The following is a 21,668-nucleotide window of genomic DNA, read 5'->3' as shown; positions in this document are numbered from 1 at the left end:
TAAATTGCTACTTTAAATTATTTTTATCCATGAAAAGCTCATTAATACAGTCATATTGGAGCTGTGTCATCTGTGGTCTGCACTGTTTACGGCACAGAAAGGCTCAGTGGCCCATAGTTACCCGCCTCCTCATGTTACAGCCTCCCTCTGCTGCACGCTGGTATTGTCAGGTTACTGCGTGTTTCTGTGAGGTTCGTGTCAGGAAGCGCTCCGGCGGTAATCCCTCGTCCCTCACTGCGTTATCAGTTAGACGCAGACGCAAAGCTGTGAGCTCTTCACACCTGAGGGAGGTGAGTCTGAATTGTTTTAGGCTATTTTTACCAAAAATGTCCTTTAGGTTAATGTTCTAGACGGCCCATCAATGAGACCAGTTCTCTATTTTTAACTGAGTGCATATAAATGATGTTTTATCATAATAACCTGACAGGATTCTAGTTGGAGTTGAGCAAAGTATCAAGTTGCAATAGAAGTGCATGAAATAATGCAGTTGTAAAGGATTGTTTGACTACAATATGTGGAAGGATATATCTGATCTGTTATGCATTCACGCTCTGCATCTATACAGCATTTTAAAGGTGGAATTTGTTTCAGTGTCATCAGCTGAGTTTTCATTACAGATGTGCACAAATCATTGTCGATAATCCGCTAATGTTGAAAAAACTATTTTTGCAATTGCGGTATTTATATTAAATAGGAACTTGCAACAACTTATTAGGGTCATTATAGACAGAAAAAGGAGAAGGTGGAAAAAAGTTAATTTCTGTCAAAACTTAAAACAATTTTGAAATAAGAAAAAAGTAATTTCTGAGTTTAAAAAGTCAAATATTTTTGAGGGGTGAGAAATTCAAGCTGCTTGGTGTTAAAATGGGTGGAGTAATTATTTTTAGGTGGAGTCTCAAGTATTTGTTGACTTTAGATATTAATGGTCCCTAAAACTTCCCACTTTTTAATGTTTTAGGACTTTCAAACCTGAAAACATGCCGTGGTTTTGTCCGTCAGTTCTCCCGTAGTCCTGTTTGTCTGCATGTGGAAAAACAAATCAACAAACCTAGACCGGCTACGCTTTGCCCTTTCTGGTGCTGATTTACTTTAATGTGGGAGCTGCAGAGTGAGGAAGTCGCTCTGCACACATTTAACATCCTAGTGGAAGTAATTAACTGGATTTCTGGAACAACAAACTTTGGAAAGGATTGCTGCCATCTGTTAAAGACATCAAACGGGTCACAACAGAATCGACAGGAGTAGACTGCAGATGTTTATGCCACAATGTCGGACTTCCAGTGAAATCTAGGGACTTTTATTTATAATTAAGCACCTGAAGGCCAGAGCTGGTCCAGTTGTTGGAGGTTTAACCAAACAATTTATTTACATTTATCATTATTCAGAATTGATTTAAAATGTCCCAAAGTCGATTTGAAATCGAATCTTCTGGCGGCCATTTTGTAGCTACGCGGGGCGTTTTTGACGTCGCCACACACGGTACCTCCAGAAAACACTAAGACAAAGAGGAAACGGTAAAACCGCTTTCATGTTATTGTTCACATCCGGAAATGTCGTGAATGCGCCCAACGCTGGAGGGCAAACGGACGATTGTTTCCGTCCGTAGCCGCGCCGCTGCAGTTCTGTTAACAAAATGAAACCTGGAGATGTAGGTTGGATTAATCCAGTGCAGTTCGCCACTGGGACAAGTCTTGCTGAAAAAACATCTAAATCACTCAGATCCTTTTTTTTTTCTTGCTCTTTGTGTCGGCTGCGCTCTGCGTTGCCATAGCAACAAACAACAACACCGCTAATGTATCAGGATTCAGTAAAAAAAAAAAAAAAAACACGGAACAGAACATTTGGTCCGTTACAGTTTTATGTTTTTAGGCTTGATGTTTATTTTGTGATTATTAATAATAGCTTAGCCACAGCTGCTGTAGCTAAGCTATTTATGGGGCCCCAAATAAAAATCTGCTTAGGGCCCCAGAAAGGCTCAGACCGGCCCTGGGGAAGCGCTGTGTGTAAGTTATTTCCTCTGGTGGTTAGCAGAGATTTGTTTACCACAGAGATCGACTCTGGTGAAAGCTGCTGCTGCTGCTGCTGCTGCTGCTGCTGCACCAAACTGCACCATCAGACTAGTTATGACGGGGAAATAAAAAAATTCTCCCGGTGAATGTGGTGATGGGACAAATATGGAGAGATCTCGGTCTGGGTTGAAGCTTGTTGTTGGTGGAAGGAAGACCTTTTTCTTTTCTTCCATATCTGTTGTTTCTCTGTTTTATGACTTTGGGCTGTAGCGGACGCGTAATGGCCCCGACATCCTCTCCGGTTTCAGTTTCCGCAATGTGAAAGACGGGTCGCCATGGTAACGCTGTCCACAGGTCGGTCCTGCTCTGAGGGATTTATCCTGTAGGTGGTCAGTCAGTTTTATTTTTACTGATGATTATCAACATTTTCCTGTTGGTCTCAACTATGACCGCCACAAAAACGAATTTTGCGAGATGATAAAATGCGGCAGAAGTTTTTGCGATAAACTATAATATTGTTGTTTTGGGATCATTTTCAGGCTATATGGTAAAAATAGCATAACAACACAAAACACTCTCAAAGTTCAATAAACTTTGAACATTTAACACTGGAAGATGTTTTTAAATATCCTAAATAAATGAACAAAACAAATAAAATGAATTATAAAGTCTGTAAACAAAATTATTCTTTAAAAAAAGGGGCAAAACGGCAGACTGAACTTGAAAATGGTCTTAAAAACAACTATACTGTTATTAATCACAATATTTTGTGGGACAATTGTCCAGAAAAACGTTTTATTATGATGATAAAGTGTAAAACATGTAAATCTGGTACCAGCTGGTTCCTCTGCTCACTGCAGACGTCAGACCGTCTAAAACCTGCAACCCTCCTGTCCTGTCTTGGTTTTTTTGCATATTCAGTGACATCTGCCAGCAAAGCGTCGGCCGGTTGCTCCCGTCCGTCTGGTGAGGCTGAAATAATGGCCCGGCTTGGGTCGCCACTCAAGTCAATATTTGTTCATGGACAGCGGCTGCTGTGCAGGAGGCGGCTCTGTTTTAGTGACGCTCGCTTTAAAAAGCACTTCAGAAAGCAGAGATATGCTTAGACATGATGCTTATTGCTTTATTTCTACTCAGAATTATGTTTTGGTTTTAGATTAATGGAAACTGTAGATAATAATTGGTAACAACTTGTGTTTTGTGTAATATTTGCATTCTTTCAGATGATTTTTATCCAATTTTATAAAAAATTGTGAAACATTTTAGTGTGGAGGATGCACAGTGGTGCAGTTGGTAGAGCTGTTGCCTTGCAGCAAGAAGGTTCTGGGTTCGATTCCCGGTCTTTCTGCATGGAGTCTCCATGTTCTCCCTGTGCATGGTGGGTTTTCTCCAGGTACTCCGGTTTCCTCCCACAGTCCAAAAACATGACTGTCAGGTTAATTGGTCTGTCTAAATTGCCCCTAGGTGTGTGTGTGTGTGTGGTTGTGTGTCTCTGTGTTGCCCTGCGACAGACTGGCGACCTGYCCAGGTGACCCCGCCTCTCGCCCGGTACACCAGCTGGAGAGGCACCAGCAACCCTCCCGACCCCACTGAGGGACAAGGGTGTAAGAAAATAGATGGATGTATTTTAGTGTGGCAAAAAGCAGAACTTTCAGAGATGCTGTGAATTTCTTATTAAAGCCATAAAATGAAATATTTACTGCATCAACTTATGAAACGGTTGAAATAAGTTTGATCTGCTCAAGTTTACCCACAGATCTCTGAAACGGCTTTGGCTCCTTTGCAGGTTTGACTCCTTCATCCTCCGTTGCAGTGAAGCAGAACAAGTTGAGATCTTTGCTGCTGCCGCATTTATCCGACTAAACTCAGCGATGAATCAATCTGACAAAACTGTAAAAATAGTTTTTCTTTTCTTCCCCGCCGAGTCATTTTTAAAAAAAAAAACAACGATGCAGAAAACTTCCCAGAATGCCGCGGGAGCTAATCTGTTGTTTTGGTGGAAGTGGAGGTTCTGGCAGCCATAATGCCACAGTGTGTTTCCACTGGAATGCTGCAGCCATTGTGGAGCGGGACGACTGCGCCAGCATCACCCCCCGCTGGCAGCGCAGCACAATGCGCTGCATTATAGCTTTCTTTGAAGGCCCGCTACTGTTTCCACGGCCTGTGACCCCGCGGCCGCGAGCCGAGGCCAACGTGATGAAAAGGATGACACGGAAATGGTCAGTTAGTCCCAGGGTTACTACGGCTTCCTCCGCTCAGCTGGGAGTTTAAAATTCACTCCAGCAAATTTTATGTCCTGGATTGACAGAGGAATCTGCATTAGACTGAAATCTAATGAGTAATAAAATGATAGATTATCACCATTAAACAACCGGCGCATTTAATTGCTTAAGTTTACTTTATTCAATATTAAAAATACTTAGAAATTAAAATTCTATATTCAGCATCGGTACAGTGTAAAGCTGACCTGCTGGTTATTTTTGGATGAACCAGTTAATATTGTATAACAAACACGAGACTTTTCTATTTTACAGAATTTGAGGCTAAAGCTAAATTTGCCACTTGAGGAATTCTGGGTCGACCTTATTTACAGATAATTAATGTTTTTTTTCATCTTAAATACAAAATGTAAACATTTTTGTACAGTTTTGGTTTAATTTCTGCTGTTTGTCCTTTCAGCAAATGGCCTTTGAGGCTTTACACTGCAGCTAGCGATTAATCGATTACTAAATTAGCTGTGGATTATTTCAATGATTGTTTAATCACAATTAATCTGATAAAAGAAATCTGCATTAGACTTTTCTTTTGTCAACACTTTAAGGCTAATGGGGATGCAGCTAAGGATTATTTTAGCAAGCGATTGTTCTATCGATAATCAATTAATCGATTAATCGGATAAAAGAATTTACAGCAATGGATGCATCTGCAGCAAGAACATGCTATCAACATTTCTGCTTCACTTTATATATTTTGGATTAACCAATTTAATAATTGGACATAAAGGGATTTTTTTTGTTTAACGATTAATCGATTAATAAGTTAGTTGACAATAATTTCGATTTTTGATTAATCACAATTAATTTGATTAATCGTTTCAGCTCTAAAAGCTAGTAAAGTTGTAGGTGGCAGAAAAAGAAGCAAAATTGTTTTGTTCTTTTTTAACTTGAGGATTTTGAATCCAGTTTGTTAAAATCGGTTTGACTCCCAGATTCAGTGCTGGAGCGAACGGCGGGACAAAAAGGGAAAGGAGGGGTTATTTTGGGAGGTTTGTGCCTCTTTCCTCCCCTGCACACTTTTCATCTCCCCTCTCTGACTGGAACAAATCATTTAGCTAATGGGATTAGTCCTCCCTCCCTTCCTTCCTTCCTCGCTCGTCTTCTTTCTTTCCTGAAGATCGTTCCTGAGTTCCTCTCTTCTCGTTTCTCTCCTGGATAAAAACCCGAGTGGTTCGGTTCAGTGAAAGGAGCCCGAGAGGGAAAGCTGAGTTAATGGGGAGTAAATGGAGGACTGGAGAGCTTCATTCACCCCTTCATTTGGCCTTTCATGTGAACTCGTTTAAAATCAGTTTTCTGTTTTTCCAGCAGCTAAACAAACGGCTAATCTCGAACTTTGCTGCTTGTTATCTCAGAGGAACCAGGAAGAAATGACGCAGTTCTGCAGAAACCCGGGGTGATAACGGCCTCCTTCTTTCTCTCACTCTCTTTCTTCCCTTTTTTTAGCTTTCTATTGTCTTTTCTTTCATTGTTTTGCTTTCTTTTGTTCTTTGTAGCGTTCTATCTTTTCCTCACTTCCTTTCCTTGCTCTCATTCTTTCCATTCCTCTTTTGCTTTTATTTTGCTCACTGTCTTTCTTTCCCTTTGCTCTCCATCTTTCTTTTGCTCTTAGAGTTGTTTGCTCTTTCTGCTCTTCCTTTCTTTTGCTCTTCTTGTTCTTTTCCGTCTTTTTGGAAGGACATTAACTGGAAGATGAATCTATTTTCTCCTTTTTTCCCTGAAAGCTAAACAAACGTCCTGATCCGTTGTATCCCAGTTTCCGACGCCGTTCTACAGGATTACCGGGCCTGACGTTCGATCGGCGTCTCCGGAGCCTGTGAATCGGGTCGAATCGATGATGTCACCAGCTATAGGCGCAAGGGTCGTGACCTCTGCACGATAAACAATGAGGCCAGCTGAGGCAGAGCCGGGGTCGGCCAGGGGTGAGCTGCTCGGCAGATGGACGCAAATTTATTTTGAATTGCATTGAAGTCGTCTTTTAATGCGGAGCAGATTGAGAGAAGCTGATTGTTTCGTAGTTAATAAAAAAGCGTTTGAGGAAAAGTTGATTTGTGGATAATTACAGAGGCGCAAACGGCTCAGAAGACAAACCTGTCCTCCATGTCGGGATTATGAGATTTTAGAAGAGGTCAAGATTTAAACGTTGCAGTTTTCATGAAGGTTTCACTGTTTGACCCAACAGTTTTTACGCTCAATATATTCTAATTTGATCATTTTTCCAAAACCCAGCTTTGTGTTTTCACAAATAAAGGTTTTAAAATGATCAAACTGGGTTTAAATTTTCGTTTCAGTTTTCGTACAACTCGGGGGCTTTTCTCTTAATTCCGGATAATTATAGAAAAATGACAAATGAGTTTGGCAAAAGTTTAATTTTCAGTCCCATTATATCAAAGGTAAAATCGCAGGGATTCCTGTAATGATTGAATGGATTTTTTTTCATTGTGTTTATATTCAACGTATTCAGCTCCTCATTTCTCAGATTGTAAAAAAACAGTTTGACTTCCAGAGTTCAGAGTTGATTTCTGGTTTCATTACTTATATTAATTCAGAAACATGTAGGGAAGCATGTGTGTAGTGACCATTTGTCTCTGATGCACCGTGGATTCTGGTTTACGCAGCAAAAAAGGATCAAAAGTCAAAATATAGTTCTTTAGGTTTATTTTTCAGATCAGGCAAAAGGTTACAGGCTTCTGCTCCTATTCCTGCACCTGCTCTCTGACTGACAATAGAAACCGACATGACTTATTGGCTGATTCTGTAGGCTGGTAAAAAAAACCTTATGACCACCCACGTGCATAATATGCTACCTAAGACCCACCTATTTATACCGTGAAATACCCACATCCCAACCTGAAATTACTTAACTAATTAAGTGAATTCCTAATCAAAGAACTTATTCTAAACAGCAAATTAAACAAAAATTCTAATGATAAATCAACTAGGAAATAAACAATAAGAATAAAACAATTTAAATTCTAAGATTTAACCAAAAGAAAAAAGGGGAAAATGGCTCCTACAATGTGCATACTTTGAAAGCCTAATGAAAAAAGTCTTTCATTCGTTGCTTTTTCTTTTCCTCTCCCTTTTGTTTCCACTCTGCCCTTGTGTGTTTACCTGGACATCAGCTGGAAACGGTGACCTCCAGGTTGAGGCCGTTGCTTTCTAGTTGCAGTTTTCCCCTCCTTTCTGGTGGGAGTGCCATCGATGACGAGTTGAGCCAAGCGCTGTAGTAACACAGATAACATCTGCAAAGGAAAACGTTTCATAATCGCCTCTGAGTGTCGCAGGTGTTTGCTGGATTTGGACCAAGACGCAGACAGTGGCCCCTGTCCTCAGATTAAATAAAATACTTAATCTGATTGATTTATGCTTTTGTTTCCATCCAGGCCTTCACAACAACTTCTCTAAATTCACCTTGAATGTTACATTTACGAAGCTGCAGCAGGTTTCTCTGATGGATGCTATGATAAATTGTCCCAGAAGTTATTGTGATAAATGATAATATTGCTGTTTTTAAGACCATTTTCAAGTAATATAGTGGTAGAGGCATGATGATGAAAGAAGACCTTCTCAAAGATGGATAAACTTTAATTTGTAATGAACATTTTACACTGAAACGGACATTTTAAATATATAAAATCAACAAAACAACCATCCATCCATCCATTTTCTTACACCCTTGTCCCTCAGTGGGGTCAGGAGGTGCTGGTGCCTCTCCAGCTAGCCTACCGGGCGAGAGGCGGGGTCACCTGGACAGGTAGCCAGTCTGTCGCAGGGCAACACAGAGACACACAGGACACACAACCATGCACACACACACTCACACCTAGGGGCAATTTGGAGAGGCCAATTAACCTGACAGTCATGTTTTTGGACTGTGGGAGGAAACCGGAGTACCCGGAGAAAACCCACCATGCACAGGGAGAACATGGAGACTCCATGCAGAAAGACCGGGAATCGAACCCAGAACCTTCTTGCTGCAAGGCAACAGCTCTACAAAACAACCAATAAAATGAATTATAAAGTCTCTGTCCTTCAAAAAAAGGTTTAGTTGAGACAAAAGCACCAAACTAAAGACTTTTATCATCCAGTTTTTGGTAGAGAAAAACAACAAATCAATTGATTGCTTATTACAGCAGGCCTAAACATGGCGTTTAATTTGTATTTTTTGTTTAAATATAAAGAAGTGATGGGGAATAAAGTTTTCTGGGGTCTTGGAGTTCATGAAATTTGTTTACCTGCAGGTACAAACGTCATGATGTCGGGTTACATGCTTGCGTGACGACTTGCTGCAGAACAATGTCTTCCGTGCATTTTGATCGTTGTGGTTCCCGGAGGGGACAGCGAGTCGTTTCATGAAACCTCGCCGCCGCCATTCCCACCGCACGTTCGCCTCTCGCTGGCGGTAATCCAACACGCCGCGACTCATTACCAGCAGAAATAAACCAGCAGCACCAGAGTTTGGGGGGTGGGCGGAGCAGCAACGACAACAAAAGTCTAATCGATTCAGACGAGGTTCGGAGGCTCCCAAAACATTCCTGACATACTTATCTGTCCGGCCAGCAGGAAGCCGCCGATAACATCCTCAGAACGAAGTTTTAACTTCCTCTTTAGGTGCGTTCACTTGTTTTTTTTTTTCCCCCTGCAGCCCAGTTTAATTAGCTTGTCGTTTTTTGTCCTGCCGCTGTCACAGGAAGACGGAGCGGCGGATCTCATTGGTCCGTCTGCTAAAGGTCAGCAGAATGGGCTCGCTTGGCACAAAGGCAAACATGGAAGCACTTAAGGAGGGGGGATTTCTCCCACAATGCCTGACGAGACAACAGGAGGCTTCACACTGCAGGAACGGGATAATCAATGAAGCACAGACTCAATAGCCTAAACAAACAATCAGATTCATCAAATTCATCAAGGAAAGAAAATTTAACATGTTACATGTGAGAAGTGGAGCAAAAGGTTTGTGCAAAGGTTTTCTAGCCACATGTTAATTTACCAGTCAGTTATTGAAATAATCATTAACTGAGTAATTGATTAATCGCTAACTAGAGTATAGTCAAGAAAAAAAGCCATTTGGTGGAAAAAAACTATGTTCAAAGCTGTAATTAGGCCAAAACTGTTAAAAAAATATGTACATTTTGCGTTTGATATACAACAAACCTCTCCTGACCCCATTAAGGGACAAGGGTGTGAAGAGGATGGATGGATGGATGGATGGATGGATGGATGGATGTACGTACAACAAGCAAACAAAAAAATCCCTTCGTCTGTAAATGTTCCAGCCAAAACTCAAGTGGTTTAGTTTTAGCTTCTCTTCTGGTTCCCGGATGCAATGATACGAAAAAAAATGTTTATTTTCTTATTTAAAAAAGACTTTATATGAATTAATCCATCTTTAAATGTATTCATAATATTGCATAAAAAGATAAATTAGCTAAGTGAGAAATCTGTAGAATGTGTAATTTTAAAAAACTTTATTTATTGTCAGATCAATCGATTAATCGATTCCTAAAAGACTCGTTGGTTGCAGCCTGAGCCAATGAGCATCTAGAGCTTTTTTTTGTAGATTTTTGGGTGTGAAGGATGGATGCACTGAATGTTTTTCAGTCTATAGCTTAACGATTAATCGAATTACTATATTAGTTGATGATTATTTAAATCGATTAATTGCAATTAATCCGATATATACCGTTTAGTTTAAACGTAAACTTAAACTTGTTTTTCTGCGCTGCAGCTGTAAATTAAGGAGGATTACTTTTAAACACACAAAGTGGTTTAGCAGCTCATTTTATACAGTATTGTTGGATATTCTGCTGAGTCCACAGTTCTGCTGCAAATTTGACCAACAGAACCGAGTTTTAGCTGCAGAGTAATTTCTTTTCAGGGTAACAAACGAACTGCTGGGATGCTTTTGAGCTCGGTTTGCATTGTTTCCCAGTGAGAGGCTGGTGTTCAGCAGCCCGTAGCTCCTGTACGCCTTGGTGACTCCACTCAAGGGCTAAACAAATAAGCGGCTCCAGCCTGTCCTTGGTCAAGTGTGGGGCCGAACAGACGAGGCTGCAGGGGGGGAAGCGGGGACAAAGTGTCTCTTTCTGGGAAATGGAAGAAGAAAGAGGGGGGAACGGAGGAGTAATGCATTAAAAACTTGGACTCTTCCTGAGAACCTAGCGGTCTGTCTCCTCTAGGGGGCAGTGTTCTTTAGCAGAAGTGAGGTAAACATCTTAAATCTCAGTTCAGGACAGTCTTATTCAGCAGATTTGCTCTTTAAAGTGAGTAAAGTTTTCTGTCCTTTGTTCAAAGTCGTCATAATGAGGTAGAACCCTGAAAACATCCAAAAAATCCAATTTCAAGACGTTAAATTAAGTCAAATTTGATGTATACAGCATTTTAAAAACGACAAAGTAACACAGTTACTTGATTGTGCTATAAAATATCACTTAGAGCCTGGAAAACACAAAATACTGCCTCTTTAAAGAAAGCTGTTGAGCTGTGCTTTAGTTGCAGGAAGGTAAAAATAAAGTGATTCTCTGATGTTGCTGTTGTTTTGCTCCTGCTCATAAATCTTGAACCAAATTCCTTCTAGTGATGTGAATCCTCTGGGGAGCAGCTGTCAGGATAAAACACAGAACCAGATAAAGAACATTCTTTACACAGTGGACTGCTCTCCTACCTGGCATGGAAACGACTGTCAGCTGCTTTAACGTGTTGGTAAACAGAGTTACAGTGGCAATCTGCTGCTAGCTGTTAGCTTGTGCTGCTTCTTCACAGCGTTGGGTAAATCTTGCTGCCAGTGTAAACAAATACCAGGCAGTGGAAGCGGACCAGTTGAAGCAAAATATCCAGCCTTCAGCTAGCCGTCCAGCCTTCAGCTAGCCGTCCATCCTTCAACTAGCCGTCTAACCGTTTAGCCTCCAGCTAGCTGTCCGGCCGTTTAGCCTTCAGCTAACCGTCCGGCCTCCAGCTAGCCGTCCGACCGTTTAACCTCCAGCTAGCCGTCCGGCCATTTAGCCTTCAGCTAGCCGTCCGGCCTCCAGCTAGCCGTCCAGCCGTTTAGCCTCCAGCTAGCCGTCCAGCCTTCAACTAGCCGTCTAACCGTTTAGCCTCCAGCTAGCTGTCCTGCCATTTAGCCTTCAGCTAGCCGTCCGGCCTCCAGCTAACCGTCCGGCCTCCAGTTAGCCATCCAGCCTCCAGCTAGCCGTCCGGCCATTTAGCCTTCAGCTAGCCGTCCGACCGTTTAGCCTTCAGCTAGCCGTTTAGCCTTCAGCTAGCCGTCCGGCCTCCAGCTAGCCATCCGGCCGTTTAGCCTTCAGCTAGCCATCCGACCTCCAGCTAGTGGCGTAAATTCAGAACGCTGTTTAGAGGTAGTACAGAAAATAATGTGCCAAGAACTGAACCTAGTCGAACCCAATTTTAAACAAACCATCTGTCGGAACCGTCTGGGTTCTTTCTGCATTATTATTTACAAACTATTTGAGAACTAGCGCTGGACAATATGGCTGAAAAACTTGCAATATAAGCATTTTGTATCTGTTGATATCGGTAATTATTGATCTTTCTGCCAAACTGGAGGTGTAATCCTTCCTGTTTTATCCTTCATGCCATTGTTTTTTATCTTTAAGCAGCTAAAGTTAGTGAAGCCTTAAACTGGCTTCACTAATGTGCCAGTTTAAGGCACATTAGTGAAGCCTTAAACTGCTGCTGCACAAGTTTCTCAAAAGGTTGTTGCTAGGTAACCGAAGAGCGAGTGAATGAGTTGATTCCACCAACGTAGCTTAGCTCGCTGTGAGAGGTTCAGCGGCTAAAGTCGTTCCTCTGCCTACATCTCCCAGAATGCTGTGCGGTTCTGGTTCAGAGTTGAGTGAATAGTGAATATTCCGTATTATCTATTGATATCGATCATGTCTACCGTGATGCATATTATTGATTTATTGTCCGGCTCTGTCATAAACGGCATCATTCAAACGACAACAAAACTTTACAAAAATCCAGAAACGTGGAGGAAAACGAAGCTGCTTTTCCGCTTTTTGAGCCACATTTTAAACCGACTTTTACATATTTTCAAAGCTGCTGCCTGATTTATGGTGCGGACTCCAAATTCAGCTGAATTTGGGTTCTTCTGCATGTGTCTCGCAGATGGTTTGGACTGCAGCGATGGTCCAAATTCTTTTTAAGACATTAAAGGGTTTTAAAATTTTTTAAAAAAGGACAAATAATAAGAGCTGAAGTCGTAATTGGAGAGATACTGTTAGATCTTCATAACTTTTATGCACTTTGACATGATGACCAGCCTGTTGTTGGAGTTTTGTGGCTGCAGCAGAGAGAGAATAGCAGGAAGTTTAATAACTTGATCAGCGAGTAAACAGCTGAAGGTTGACTCATCATCTGGCTGCATGAGCTGCCAAACTGTTTTCATTTGAGGTTTGAAATGCAGTGACTTCACTTCTTTTAATTTAAAAACATTCTGCAGATAATTTATGGCTGATTTCAGAAATGACTGCAGTGAAATGTGTTTGTGCAGCGAGTCGAAACGGAGACGTAACTCAGAACAGTGCTGAGTGGGTAAATGTCTGAAACCGTGAGCCAGCAGTTTCCATGTCAGATTCATGCATGAAGCAGATTTAAAAACGGCTGAAGATGAGACGATAAGAACATAAAGCACAACTTAACAACATTCTGTTGAAACTGGCAATGTGAAAATAACGCAACACACCAAGCTACCTGCTACTGGTGGCAGCATCATGCTGTGGGCGGCCTCCTTTAACAGGGTTGGAGCTAAACACAGTCCTGCATTAAAAGCTGCATTTTACAGTGCACTCCCACCTATTACTATACTTTCTGTGGATTGTGACTCCAAGTTATTCTTTGAAAACTCGGAAATTTGCTTTTTTTTTGTTTTGTATCTAAAATATCTGAAAGAAAATGCAGTTTGAGAAACAGCAACACCTACTTTCTACGCGGCTGGCAGCCAATCCAGAAGCGCCGCTCAGTTTCCTTGATGCTGATTGGCTGAAAAAAGGAAAACTGTAGATGTTGGCTTCAGGTTTAGACCAAAACGTGTAATAATGGACCAGTCAAAGCCCAAACCATCATTGTACTAGATGCTGTCAAGTCTAAAGTGTCGGAGGAAGAGGAAATACAAACCTTTTATAAACTATAACAGCAGATTATTTCACTTGTAATGTTACATTTTTTCTATTTTAGGTGAAAACAATCTGCCATCAGTACTTTTTGTGTCAAGAATTATTGCTTCTATGTTTTGCTGAAAAGTTGCGTACGGTGTACTAAGACATTTGCATAAGAAACTAGACAAAATGCTTGGTAACGTTTAGTGTTTGGATTCTGTGTCTCTTAAACTGAAACGCTCTCTTAGTGTTTTATGTTCCCAGATTTTCCTTTCTTTCCTTCCTGAAGGTCGACTTGTAAATGAGAAAAATGAGAAGTAAATATTTTGGTGATTTTTTAGATAAAACAGAATGAAGCAGAACCGCGGACCGGACAAGGAGGAAAACGACGATGAGAGGTTTGACCTCTTGACCTGTCCTCTGCTCTCTTCAAACACCTTTTCTAATCTGGTCCAGATGCAAAGTTCAGACGTTTAATTTCCTCCGTTTTGCTCTGACGGCGTACTTAATCAAAGTCTCAGGCTCGTTTTATACGTCTAAACTTTCTCTAAATGCGGAAGTTTTCTGCATCCTGCTGTCACCCGCTCTCCACAGTCTGCTTTCTATGCAACATTTCAGCTGAAACGGTTTTAATTTCAGGCTATTTTCCTCCATTACAGCGGCAGCCTCAGACTTTATTAGGGGAAAACCAGGCCTGCTGAATATTCAGCGCAGTGTTTGCTACATTCGCAGCCCTTTGGTTGCTTCGTTTGCTGTTTACTGAGCGTCACAAACCAGAGTCTGTCTTTCCCTCAGTGGAAAGTCTGAAACGGTGCGACTGGTTTCAGCTCAGCTCAATTTGTGACTTAAATATAGACTCACTAGATGGGATTTAAACCTTAATAAATGATTATCTAACAGCCGTCTTTGCTTGGTTAGTGGCATAAATATTGCGAACTGGATTTGTGCCTGTTTTTCTTCCCGGTCACGTCAAAGTCGGGCGTCTTTCTGAAATCCAGACACACCTGAGCAACAGGCCACCTGTCTTATTGCTGCGCACGGAAATTCTGGTTTCATTTTTGTTCATCAGCTTCAGGCGAACCAAACAAGTTGTTCAGGTTTGCTTCAGCTGGTGTCTCTGAATCAGTTAGACGCAATTTCACACCTGACACCTTCAGTCCGCCTGAAATAATAATATGTTTTATATATAAAGCCCTTTATGTGGCACTAAAACACGCTGCAGAGTAACAAAAATTAAAAACAAGAACAACAGCAACAACCGGTAACGAAGAAATATTAACTGAATGGACCAGATTTAGTTTCTCCTGTTGGTTTGGATCTTCACTACTCATTACATTTTCAGCTGATGCGGTTCATTTTCTCACTGCACTCAGTCAAACGAACCAAACGAGCGATCTGTTCCCCTCCTGGCCTGTGGGGGCGCTGCACCAAGGACAACACAGAGAAACGACATGAAAACAGCGCAGCTTCTTTTCTGAGGAAATGTAAACACGAATGGATTTTAGTGGTTGTAGGATTTCTCGTCTGTCTTTGTTAAAAGAATATGAATCATTTCTAGCGCTAGCCTGGCGTTTGTGTTGGTTGTATTTACCCAGAATGCCCTGCGCTGTAGTCCACTTCCTGGTTTTGGAGCGGTCCCCGGTCTGCCTGATGTTCACATGCGTTCGAACTGAACCAGAGTTCACTTCAACCACGCTGAGTTTGTAGAGTTTGCTGCTTTTGTCCACATCAGAGTTTCATTCATAAACGAACGAACAGACTGGAGTTTGATTAAACTCCATTTAATCTGGTGTGATTGAACTCTAGCTCCACCCCTTTTGGTTGCTTTTTATTTTTTTAAAAACGGTAGCAAACAATTTCTGCTCCATTCGAGCTTCTTTCCTGTAAGACCTGATGAATTATTCCTCCCACCAAGTTGAACACAAACCCAGAAGGAACTTTTCACGTTATTCACTCCCAGCAGTTTTTCTTAGCCGTCTTCTTCTGCGTGTCTTTGGCTGCGTCTCGCGTGGTTGTGGAGGAATTCAGGCCCCCTGCGCTTCATGTTGTTGCTTCATTCGCTGAGGCTTGTGGGTTTCTGTTTCTAGCTCTGTCAGGATCCCACCACAGCGTTTCCAGTGAAACGAGTCCTGAAGGAGACGGGAATTAAAGTTTCTGTGCATCATTCCTTCTTTCCATTTTCAACTGGCAAACAAAAAAAAAAGCTAAAAACATTTTCAATTTTAGTCCTGGATGAAAAATTGGGCCGCAGGATCGATTTTGGATTTTAATATTTCATTGCTTGTGGTTGCGTAACCCATAAATTGTTCTGCATACAAATTAAATGCAAGATTGCAAAATCTACTGGCGTTAATTTCCAAGAATGGCTGGATAAATATCTGCTGCAGTGTTGAGGAAACGTTCAATAACTTGAAACGGAAATAAACTTTACTGTCCCACAGTGGAGAAACTCTGTGAGACGGCAGATCAGCGACCCGGAGGGATGGAGGCTCACACAAATGTAAAAATATTAAAATATAAACGTAAGAAGAAAAACGGAGAATAACAACCTAAAATACCGGAGTGTTGTCAAAACTAGTATATTCTGATGCAAAGGAATGGGAAGCTGATTAGAATAACATTTTAAAAGTTTTTAATATATAATTTAATATATTATATATATTACAAAAAATATTTTTGTAAAAATGTATAATTTTTAAATAACTGTATAATATGTACATTTTAAATTTTATCACAACAATTATATATTGTTTTTAAATGCACAAAACACACTAGTGCAAACCATTCTGCACTATAGTTTGCACAAAACAGATTATATTTGCTCAAAATGTTCTGCATTAAAATGTACTATTTACAGCAGTGGTCCCCAAACTACGGCCCGCGGGCCGGATCTGGCCCGCCTCCACATTTGGTCCGGCCCCCAGAACAATACCAGAGAGCATTCAGATTTTTTTTCATATATTGTATTTTCCGGTTTATATGTGGATTTTTCACCAGGGGGCTCTGTAGCAGGAAGTGTGTCCCGTAAACTGTGGGTGTTTTGTTTTGCATGGCGCATTGCTGCCATCTGTTGGACTTTTAGGGAACTGCTTGACTTTTATGCTATTTAATCAGTGCGGTTGTTTGCTAGCGGTAGAGCAGATGAACACGTGTTTGTTATGAACGCCGCATTCCAGGTCGAATTCTTCGAAGCCTGTAAGTATCAGCTTATACTTCAAAACGAGCCTTTATGCTAACATATGAGGAGGAATTCATATGTTAAAGTTACTTTGCTGCAATGCCCCCCATCCCCCGTCAACAATTTCCGACAAACTGACTCCGGCCCCCCACCAGACAAGGGAAAAGTTATGTGGCCCTCACAGGAAAAAGTTTGGGGACCCCTGATTTACAGTATGGAAATAAAACGGTGCAAATACCAGCAGGAATGCAAACACTGAGTTTGTTGTGAAATAGTGAAACAGTCTGAGGAGGACGGATCTATGATGACGCCTCTTTCTGTTTGTAAAACAAAACGATGTACAAAATAAACGACAATAATGAAAAGTTTTTTAGTTCCCATCTTTGTTCTATTTTTCTTGGTAATCTGTTTATTATTAGATTATTTGGCTGCATCAGTCGTTTGTTTCCGATAATTTGCAGAGTAAATTATCAGCAGCAGCAGTGATTCTGTTCCTCCCTCTGAATCCAGAGTGGAAAATCCTCCCGTTACTTTCTCCTCGCGAACAACATGCTTGCGTTTCACCTGGCCCGGTCCGACCCAAGCGGCCTGAAGGCGCTCGCTGCTTCCTCTTATAGGACGCAGATCGCCTGGCTGTCATCTGAGGAAGTTTTCTAATCTTAGCTGTGAAACCAATCTGTGGTCCTCAGCGGACGGTGGGGCGAGCAGGAGCCTGCAGCCCGATTCGTTTCTACCTGCGTTGGAATGAGAGCTAAAGGTAAGAGCAGATCTCTGGGTTGATTCCAGCTGAAGGTGTTTCTCACTTTTTCCTGCTTCCTGATTATCGAAGGTGTTTAAGCTGCAGCTGCACAGCTGACCGAGTGGATTCACTTTTTATGGCTGCGGCGATACTTACTGGTTTCCAGACACATTTCTGGTTTTTCTCAGTACTTGTAATGAAAGCAGAAGTCTTGTTTTTGCAGATAATCCATTAGAATATGTCAATGATTGATTGTTTTTTTTTGTATGCAAACATTTGCAGATTATCGATTGGATTACATTATTTTTTCCATTTAAGCTTCTGACAACATTTAAGATTATAGAACCTAGATTTCCTAGATTTCCAGCATTTGCAGGCTATACATTGTAAAACATGTATCTATTTTTATTTTTTATTTTTTTGCATGCAGACTTCTATCAACATAACTGATCGATTTGCAAAATTCATTCTTTCCTCCCCGTTCTGAGGATTTCCTGCTCCTTTTCTCAGGTTTGCATTCCAGCAGCTCATGGAACAGGACACAGGGGAGATGTGTGTGTGTGCGCGTGTGTGTGTGTGTGTGTGTGTGTGTGTGTGCGTGTGCGTGTGTGTGTGTGTGTGTGTGTGTGTGTGTCGTTAACCAGCATGGAGTTGGTTTTCTCATTTTATCCTGAACTGATTTAACTTGGATTCGCCGATAAATGATCACACATCTCCTTAGTTTTGCCGATCGGATGGATCTCATCTACTGGTGATGGGACTCATGATTCTATGAACCGAATCTTCAGGATCAGTTCACTTCCAAGAGCCGTTCAAATGATTCACTTCTGAAAATGAACATTTTTTAAGAACAACCCATTTTATCCCTAATGATGTTTTTTATTATAAGCTGTTTTTGTGAGTGAAATTCACAAAAGAGATGAATCCCACATTACATTTTTTATAGTATGTTCTTGCAGAAAAATTACATTTTCACAATATTTCAAAATACAAATGTAGATTTTTACGAGTGTTGTTTGCTTTTATAACATTTTAGTGCAATTCATAATTAGGCCTGTCACAATAAATTTTGTTGCCGATAAATCGTCTCAGAATTTATGGCAATAAATGATGATACAGTTGTGCATTGGGACCATTTTCAGTAAAATAATAGTAAATAATTCAAGAACAGATTCTCAAAGATCAATAAACTTTAAATCCTAATAAACATTTAACACTGGAAGACATTTTAAATATCCAAAATAAACAAAACGACAAATAAAATGGATTATGAAATCTCTGGAAACAGAGATGGATAAAGGTTAGTTGACATCAAAACATCAGACTGAAAACTTTCATCATCCAGTTTTTGGTAGAAAGAGAAAAATGACAAACTATGCAAATGGAAATTATTGATTTCGTTTGATTTATTGCTCGTTTCCTGTTTGTCTGGGTTGTTCTGCTTGCTTGAAAGAATCCAAAGTTGATAAAACTGGAGAGAAATTAACAAATAATCTCCTTCAGACTCGTTTCTGCGCTGCAGAAAATAAGCTTTGCTCTTATTCTTACAGAATGAATACATTTCCTTTATTTCAGTGAGCGACCCAGCAGGAGGTCGAGGCGCTCCGGAACATAACCGCGGTCTATTTGGGTCTTGGCTGGTTCATGTGTCTGAATCGGGTCTATTATTGAACGACCTCCAGGCTCGGCCCGGTGTCGGAGCTGCGCCGCTTTATTTGGGTTCCCCCTGTAAACACGGAAACCGGAGCTGCAGATGGGCGACGGTTCGTCGTCCACCAGGTGGCTGGAGAGTCGCTCCGCTCCGTCGCATCTGTCGATTTCCAGTGATGAACTTTGAGCTCTGATCACATTTTACATGATTTCTGGAGTCCAGAAGTATTGATGCTCCACACGGTGAGCTTAAGCTGAAAAAAATATACAACACTCAGCTCTCATGTGACGCTGCACTTCCTGGAACTTTGTAGCCGACGGCCATCTTGGTAGGCAGTTGCTGTGGATTTGCTATGACAACAGTAAACAAACCACAAGCTTAAAACTAGCTCTCACTTTTTTCCTTTCCAACTTATAAACGATAAAAGTACATCCATCCATCCATTTTCTTTCACCCTTGTCCCTCAGTGGGTCAGGAGGTGCTGGTGCCTCTCCAGCTAACATTCCGGGTGAGAGGCGGGGTCACCTGGACAGGTCGCCAGTCTGTCGCAGTTCAACACAGAGACACACAACCATGCACACACACTCACACCTAGAGGCAATTTGGAGAGGCCAATTAACCTGACAGTCATGTTTTTGGACTGTGGGAGGAAACCGGAGTACCTGGAGAAAACCCACCATGCACAGGGAGAACATGGAGACTCCATGCAGAAAGACCGGGGCCGGGAATCGAACCCAGAACCTTCTTGCTGCAAGGCAACAGCTCTACCAACTGTGCCAACCATTATTCAATTACAATAGCTAAGCTCTCTACCCACCTCTGGGATACTAAAACAAATATATTTACTGAGTTCTTTGGCACGGGATGCACAGTGGTGCAGTTGGTACCACTGTTTTTGGACTGTGTTTCCTCCCACAGTCCAAAAACATGACTGTCAGGTTAATTGGCCTCTCCAAATTGTCCCTAGGTGTGAGTGTGTGTGCATGGTTGTGTGTCCTGTGTGTCTCTGTGTTGCCCTGCGACAGACTGGGGCCMTGTCCAGGTGACCCCGCCTCTCGCCCGGTACGCTAGCTGGAGAGGCAGTAGCTCCTCCTGACCCCACTGAGGGACAAGGGTGTTAGAAAATAGATGGATGGATGGATGGATGGATGGAGTTCTTTGACACCAGATTTGTTTGATTTTTATTAATATCTTTTAAAGTGGTAGCGGCACAAATGAACATTTTTGCTATACAAACGTTTGACATCAATCTTGTTAAATTTGGGTAATGTCTGGCGGCTGGTCGACCTTCTGACCTTTTTAAACTTTCATTATCTTCAAAGCAAAAGTAGTAGAAACAGTTCAAACGTAGTCGAGTTGGTTGAGTCCCGTTTGAAGAAGGTGGTGGGAAAATTCACTCGGGTCTGTTTAAGATGCGTCGTCGTGTTTCGGTTGCAAATATTTTTTCTTTCTTTTGAATGTTAAAATGATTCCTCTGAAAAGTCTTCAGTTATTCTGAGCATTAGTGGCGTTATGTTGTGGAGAAAGGGTACGGAGTGTGCACGAGGATGATTGACAGCGCTAAGACCCTCCTCCTGCCTCTGATTGGTTGTTTCTGACTGAGTGGTGCATTTCTGCAAACGTTCTGGGAGAGGACAGAGGAACTCTCTTATTTTTATGCTATTACAACATAGTGATCACTTCATGTAAAAAAACAAACATTTTGTAAGTTACGTACTGCACCTTTAATGGCTTTAACTGTCTCCTCTAAAACTGATTTTGTAGATCAAATCGAAGCCAACTTCATGTCGTTTTTGACTGTTTTTATGCTTTTGTGTCAGTTTGCAGGTTGCATGGCAATCTGGACTTGATGCATGCCAGCTGCATGACTGGTTGTGGGACTGACATCACGCAGCTGCACCCATGGCTCAAACGGTGCACGTAAACGGCAACAGCCCAGGTAAACTCACCTTTTCTAGCATCGACAAACCTTCTATCTGCTGCACACCTTTAGGTCTGTGACGGTTCTTATGTTACAGAAGCATCATTAAAACATGGAGAAGTGTGGAAAGTGATGCTGCTGCAGGCGTGTTGTTGTTGTTGTTGATTAGGCTTCTGAGTTTCCACATCGGTGAAAGTACGAGCTTTTCTCACCTAATCCAGGGCTGATCAGTCGCAGAGGAAAAGAACATCAGCTTTGGTTATGAACCCACAACAGAACCAGGTGGTGGGAAAACAGCTGAGTTCATAACATGAGGTTAAGAGCCAATTTCATGTTCCTTTAATTCAGGAATTCAGTTTAAAAGGTGAAACTCGTAGATTTCACATAAAGGACAAAAGTGTTAAGGGTCTAACTGTGGTGGGTAGAGGCAACTAATACAACAGAGAACTAGGACAATGTTGATGGGTGAAATGAGGAAATGTCTGCCAAAAAATAGACTTTTTGAAATGATTCTCAGAAATTTTCTAGAAAAAAAAAATCTGAGGCCTAAAAATTAAAAATCTGGGAGAAAAAAAAACTCAATTGGACTCAAAAATTTGAGCTCAATCTCAGAACTTTTGCAGAAAAATCAAGAAAATTTCAGTTTGAAAAGTCAAAAATTTGCCAGAAAAATATCAGCATTGAGATTATTTGCTCAGTTAGTTGTTAGTTGTTCAGTTAGTTGTTAGTTGTTCAGTTAGTTGTTAGTTGTTCAGTTAGTTGTTAGTTGCTCAGTTAGTTG

General features: G+C 41.3%; 1 protein-coding gene across 2 annotated transcripts in view; it reads left to right on the top strand.

The window, feature by feature from the left end:
• Positions 1–21,668, top strand: part of kank1a (KN motif and ankyrin repeat domains 1a) — a 50,532-nt gene that overhangs the window by 7,379 nt on the left and 21,485 nt on the right. The window contains exons 1-2 of one of the 2 annotated variants that reach the window (XM_008419384.1): positions 17,828–17,869; positions 17,967–17,969. In XM_008419384.1, coding sequence (XP_008417606.1) covers positions 17,845–17,869; positions 17,967–17,969 — 28 coding nt within the window. In that variant the 5' untranslated portion in view covers positions 17,828–17,844. Of the gene's footprint in view, positions 1–17,827; positions 17,870–17,966; positions 17,970–20,786; positions 20,906–21,668 lie in introns of those variants that run through there. The other variant, XM_008419382.2, reaches the window with a different exon arrangement.

The sequence above is a fragment of the Poecilia reticulata genome, linkage group LG9 (assembly GCF_000633615.1).
Source record: "Poecilia reticulata strain Guanapo linkage group LG9, Guppy_female_1.0+MT, whole genome shotgun sequence".
Taxonomy (NCBI): domain Eukaryota; kingdom Metazoa; phylum Chordata; class Actinopteri; order Cyprinodontiformes; family Poeciliidae; genus Poecilia; species Poecilia reticulata.
Note: the sequence above shows the minus strand (reverse complement) of the source record. Positions and strands in the feature narration are given on the sequence as shown.